The sequence below is a fragment of the Monodelphis domestica genome, chromosome 1 (assembly GCF_027887165.1).
Source record: "Monodelphis domestica isolate mMonDom1 chromosome 1, mMonDom1.pri, whole genome shotgun sequence".
Classification (NCBI taxonomy): Eukaryota; Metazoa; Chordata; class Mammalia; order Didelphimorphia; family Didelphidae; genus Monodelphis; species Monodelphis domestica.
The window spans coordinates 423,647,592-423,653,696 of NC_077227.1; the positions used below are offsets into that span (position 1 = coordinate 423,647,592).

At 38.8% G+C, this 6,105-nt stretch overlaps 1 protein-coding gene across 1 annotated transcript; it reads left to right on the top strand.

The window, feature by feature from the left end:
• The first annotated feature begins 276 nt into the window (after positions 1-276).
• Positions 277-1,218, top strand: LOC100017520 (olfactory receptor 1G1). Its single transcript, XM_001371018.2, has one exon. It carries the CDS (start codon positions 277-279, stop codon positions 1,216-1,218), a length of 942 nt encoding a protein of 313 aa, XP_001371055.2.
• Positions 1,219-6,105: the final 4,887 nt, after the last annotated feature.

Sequence of the window (6,105 nt, forward strand, 5' to 3'; positions counted from 1 at the left end):
AGGTAGGATCTAAACCCAGGTCATCCTAACTCTGTGGTCAACTTCCTATTCATCAAAATACAGTTTCTATATGGTAGAAATATTGATATTGTTATTATTAGAATTAGCAATATCCTGGGAATTTCAAAGATTAGATCACATCAAGTCTTTGTAGTGGTCCATGCCCCATTTCCACAGTGACCACCCTAGAGACCAGAATGGTAGATAGAGGTTCCAATATCATCTATTGGTTTCCCTGTTTTAGCTAGAATCTTTTCAATCAGTCTTTTTCAGGAGATGCAAAAAGGAAATACAACTGGCATCTCTGAATTCCTCCTCCTGGGACTCTCTGAACAACCAAATCATCAGTTGATTCTCTTTGGGATATTCCTGACCATGTACCTAGTCACCATATTGGGGAATCTGCTCATCATCCTGGCCATTGCCTCAAATTCCCATCTCCACTCCCCAATGTATTTCTTCCTGGCCAACCTCTCATTGGTTGATACCTGTTTTACCTCCACTACAGTCCCCAAGATGCTATTGAACATCTGGACCCACCGCCAAAACATCTCCTATGCTGGGTGCCTCACTCAAATGTACTTCTTCATGGCCTTTGCTCTTTTAGATGATTTCCTCCTTGCTGCCATGGCTTATGACCGCTATGTGGCCATTTGCCTCCCTCTCCACTACACCACAGTCATGAGCCCTACACGCTGTGTGCTTCTGGTGACCATATCCTGGCTCTGCTCCCACCTCATTGCCCTCTCCCTCACTCTTTTCATGGCTCAGTTCTCTTTCTGTGGATCCTATGTGATCCCCCATTTCTTCTGTGACCTCCTACCCCTTCTCAAACTTTCTTGTTCAGACACTAGCATCTTTCAGGTAGTAATGTTCATTGATGCCAGCTTGGCTGGTTTCATCCCATTTGCATGCATTTTGTTCTCCTATGTACACATTATCCTCACTATATTCAGGGTACCTTCTGATGATGGGAAACACAAAGTTTTCTCCACATGTGGCTCCCATCTTTCAATGGTCATTCTCTTCTATGGGACTCTCATTCTGGTATATTTACAGCCCTCATCCTCCTACTCAGCAGAGACAGGAATCATTGCCTCAGTGATGTACACAGTGGTGACTCCCATGATGAACCCATTCATCTACAGCCTGAGGAATAAGGACATGAAGAGGGCCCTAAGGAAGTTGCTCAGCAAGGGAATGACTCCCTCTTGGTGACATTCCATAGCTCTTAGCAGAAATTTAGGGACATTAGGAGACCATTTTCCCTGTGTCTTCAACTCTTGATCATCCAGGTCGATAAATGCATCTGTAGGTCTTGCCTTCATATGGCCCATATTTGTGAGATGATTTCAGATATCTACTTCTCGTACCTTCCCTGACCCAGTCACAACATAACAACATCATGAGATGCAAAAAAGAAATACAATGGCATCTGTGAATTCCTCCCCCTGGGACTCTCTGAACAACCAGATCATCCAGTCGCAAGATAACAACCAGAACCAAACCTAAGAGTGAGGACATCTCAGAAAAGGCTCTTTTTTTCTCCAGGGCAAATTTCTTTCTTTCCCCTACCAGTGATAATAAAATCTAAGGTTAAGTGAGGGTTCCATGAATGCAGAAAGGACAAAATTAAACCACATTTCTAGTACTGTGCTTATGGTCTGATTGATAGTGGACTAAAACCTCAGGGAAAGTATGAAGCCTCATATTCCCCAAAAAATGGAAACAAGGTTTTCATTGATTTAGTACCTATGAGAATGTTCTGTAAGCAAGAAACCATTCAAAAGAGACAAATGAGTGTTGTGATACATCCATGAGAAATAATAGATATATACAAAACCATCATGAATCAGGCTTTGGATAAACAGTGTGATGTATAATCCTCAATCTCTTCCATAATAGAAGTTGGTTTGGTTGGGTGGGTTTTTTTTAATTAGAGAAGAAGATAGGATCGGACACATAAGTCCTTAGAACACAAAGAAGGCAGGGTAATAAGGAAGGTGATGGAATTAGAGGAAAATGATATAAAAAGAAGCTAGAGGTACCCAAAACATTTTTTTTCCAACTTAACAGTTTGGATCAAGACCAGCCCAATATCTGAATGAAGGTGAACAATGGGAAAAACAAAGCAGAACTCCATTACATTTATCTATTCCAAGGTTCAAGGTCAGATCATTTCTTCTCTCTTTACAAAATCTGCTTTCCTTCCATCATAGAATGAAGATACCTCAAGTCTTAAGAACATGATCACTAGCCTGAATCCATGTATACAGCTAACTTGCCTAGTGAGAAGCTTATCTAGAAAAGGGGTTTTCAAACTCTTTTGTGTCATTCAAGCAGTCTGGTGAAACCTATGGTCCTCTTTTAAGAATAATATCTTTAAAAACATTTTAAAATTCAGAGGATTTAAGGAAATCAAGGAAATTTATTACAGTTATCAAAATATTTTTTTAAAGTTCACAGATCTTCTAGTTAAAGGATACAATGTACTTAAAAGTTGTACCTTCAAGAGAACTGGAAAGAGTTTTGTCTGGATAAGGAAAACAACTTGTGGAGTATATGATGTTCTTCAGTCATTTTTTGGTCATGTCTTACTCTTCATGACCCTGTTTGGAGTTTTCTTAGCAAAAATACTAGAGTGGGTTGCCATTTCCTTCTCCAGCTCATTTTAAAGATGAGGAAACTGAGGCAAACAAAGTTAAGTGACTTGCCCAGGGTTACATAGTTAGTGTCTGAAGCCATATATTAACTGACGAGTCTTCCTGACTGCAGGCTGAGCATATGTGAAACCTGTTTCCAAATACCTGAAGAACTGTCATATACAAGAAGAACAGACCTGGGAGCAATGGGTGAGGTTTGCAAAAAAGTACAATTTAGTTCAACGTAAGGTAAAGCTTGCTGCAAGAAAGGGCAACTTTCCGCAACAAATTTTCACTTCCCTGTGAAATTTTGACTGCCATATCCTAAAATTTAAAAAATAGAATCTCCCTTCTCCTTAACTGTCATCAGGAAGTACAGCAGTATAGAGGGAAGAGCTTTGGCTCTGGAATTCTAGGTTCAAACCCCACCTCTTATGCCATATATCTCTAAAACATTAAGAAAGGTTCAACATCTCTAAGCCTCAGTTAAAACAAAGGAGCTGGAATAGATAACCTCTAAGATCCCTTCCAGCCCTAAATCTATGACATGATTCTGCTCCTCTCATTGCCAACTTCTTCCAGCTCCCTGGACTTTTTTCCCACTGTCTGGACCATAGCAAGCCAGGAAATTCTTGCATTAATGTGTCAGTGTCAATATGTTCTGGTAAAATATATTGTATATAATGGAAGAGGTGACATCAGAGTTGGACCTATAAGGAAAAAATGGATTTCACTAGGAAGAAATTGAAGGAAGCAGTACACATTAGGCAGAAGTGGTGGCTACCAGTTCTAAAATAATATGACCTGGAGGCAGCTGGGTAGCTCAGTGGATTGAGAGCCAGGTCTAGAGACGGGAGGTTCTAGGTTCAAATCTGGCCTCAGACACTTCCCAGCTATGTGACCCTGGGCAAGTCACTGGATCCCCATTGCCTAGCCCTTACCACTCTTCTGCCTTGGAACCAATACCAAGACAGAAGGTAAGGGTCTTTTAAAAAATAAAATAATATGATCTTATCACTGCAAATATGCACAAAAAAAAACAGAGACAGGAAAGGGCAAGGCAAGAATAGTCCCTTTTGATTCTAATGTAGAGCATGTAAAGGGTAATAGTATGAGATAAACTAATAATAATAATTTATAAAATCCTTTATTATATGCTAAAAATTTTACATATAGTATTTTATTTGATCCTTCCAAAGACTCTCTGAGGTAGGTGCCATCATTATGCTCATATTGCAGAGGAGGAAACTGAGACTGAGAGAGTCTTTGTAACTTTCCCAAGATCACTCATAGCTGTTCTGTGTCTGATATGGGATTTGAAATCATGCCTTCCAAGCCTACCTTTCTATTCTTTAGGCCACTTGGTAGATGAAGAAGGTAGGTTACTGACAAGTTGCAGAAGACCTTAAGCACAGTACCAAAATTATTTAAATCTTTCATTATGTAATAATGTCTTTGAATAGAAAAGTAGCATGATCAGGAAAGTATATTAGGAACATAATTTAGGTAACCATAAATCATGCATTGAAGAGAGAAAAGATGAGTTAGGAAGAGAAGACAGAGAATCAATCCTTTCTTCTTACCTTTCAGCGGTCACAGGAGACAAACTAGGGTGAAAACAAACAAAAGAAAGGTAAAATTTAAGGAAAACAAAGATGGCAAAGATTTTGATTTTATGCTATAATATATTTCACCTATGGCCCTATTTCCTCCCATCCATATCAAGCTCTTTATTCTTCTCTAAACCAGACCCCAATTTTTTTCTCTTATTTTCAACTCACAAGGCTAAGTCAATCAAACAATAAAAATGTATTAAGTACCTACTGTACTATAAAAAAAAAAAAGAGAGAGAAGTTTGTACCCTGAGGGAAGTTCAGACTTTTGGTATTGAGAGAGAAGAGAGGGGATTTGAAGATTTTCCCCCTTCTGCCTTCCCTCCTTAGCTAAAGCCGCTCTCCCAGATTCACTCTTGTCCCTCTTGTCCCCCCCTCCACCATAACAAAGGGTCTCCCCTTGATCTGTTCACTCACACTCAGCTTAGGGAACAGATAACTTTTAATGTCAACTCAATCAGGTAATACAAAAGGAAATAACAGGCAGGAAAGAATAGGAAAAGGAATGTGGGAAAATGTAGTCCCTGTCTCTATCTAAACCCTTTCCCCTACCTCCTCAAGGGGGGAATTCAGGCCTTGGCAGTCTGAGCCCCCTGAGAGAAAATCAGGTTGACTCACCCCTGGGCAGCAGGAGATGAGGTAAAGTCTGCTCAGGTTTCTCTTCAGAAGTCCCTTCAACTGGGAAGGGTTGGGGGGAAAAGATTTCCAGTCACCAGCAAAAAAAATGGGTAACCCTCAGGAGAAAATCTTTTTTCCAACTTCTCTCTTTGGCTTCTCAAGACCAAGAGATCCTCACTGCTCTCCCAGTCAGAGTCAAGAAGCTTAAATTTCATCAAGGAAGACAACATGTAAACATATACACATAAACAAAATTAAAACAAGGTAATTTTTCAAGTAGACATCAAAAACTAAGGATTTGGGGGGAAAGTCTTTTTATTAATACTGCATAGAAGACACAAAATAGCAATCACTTTCTTGGTGGTTCTAGCCTAGTGCCATGGGTTCTGTAAGACATCTATGCATTTCTCAATTAGTGAAAATTCTGGTAGAATCTGTGCCAATAGATATCTTATATTTCAGGAGTAAAAGGATCTGAGTGAGATCACAAATGAGGAAATGGTGCTATCCTTATATGCTTTGTTGATGTTGTTCCATCACTTTAGTCATGTCCAACTCTTAATGACTCCATTTGGGTTTGGGTTTGTTTTTTTGGCAAAGATACTGAAGTGGTTGCCATTTCCTTTTCTAGCTCATTTTCCAAATGATGAAAGTGAAATAAATGGGGTTAAGTGACTTGCCCAAGGTCATACAGCTTAAGTAGGTATCAACCATATTTGAACATGGGTCTTCCTGCCTCCATCCTAGGCACCCTATCTATTGCTCCACCTAGATGTCCCATTCTTACATATAAGTTTTGTTCAATGACATAGGCCATTGAAACTAATAGCAAGGAGCTACTCCCTATAGGTATCTATTTAGTTAAACCTAGAACCTGAGAGAACTCACTGAAAAAAATGTAAAAATGGAATTATTTTTCTTTAACATAGTAAAAAAATAGCATTTATTTTCATTCAAAACCAGGCATTATGTGCAATGGAGATACCGTAGAAACTCTTCCACTAAAAAGAGAGATGAGTAAAGCAAGTCTACCCACACTCACCATTATTATTGAGTGTAGTTCCAGAAATGCTACCTATCAAATACTATAAGAAACGTAATAAACAAATATTAAAATATAACAAAAAGTAAGAAGTTTAAATACTTCTTTTTTCAATAGTAAGGTATTTTATTTCATTCCAAAAGAGTCAGTAAACAATAAAGATAATAAATAGTTACATTAAGATATGTTT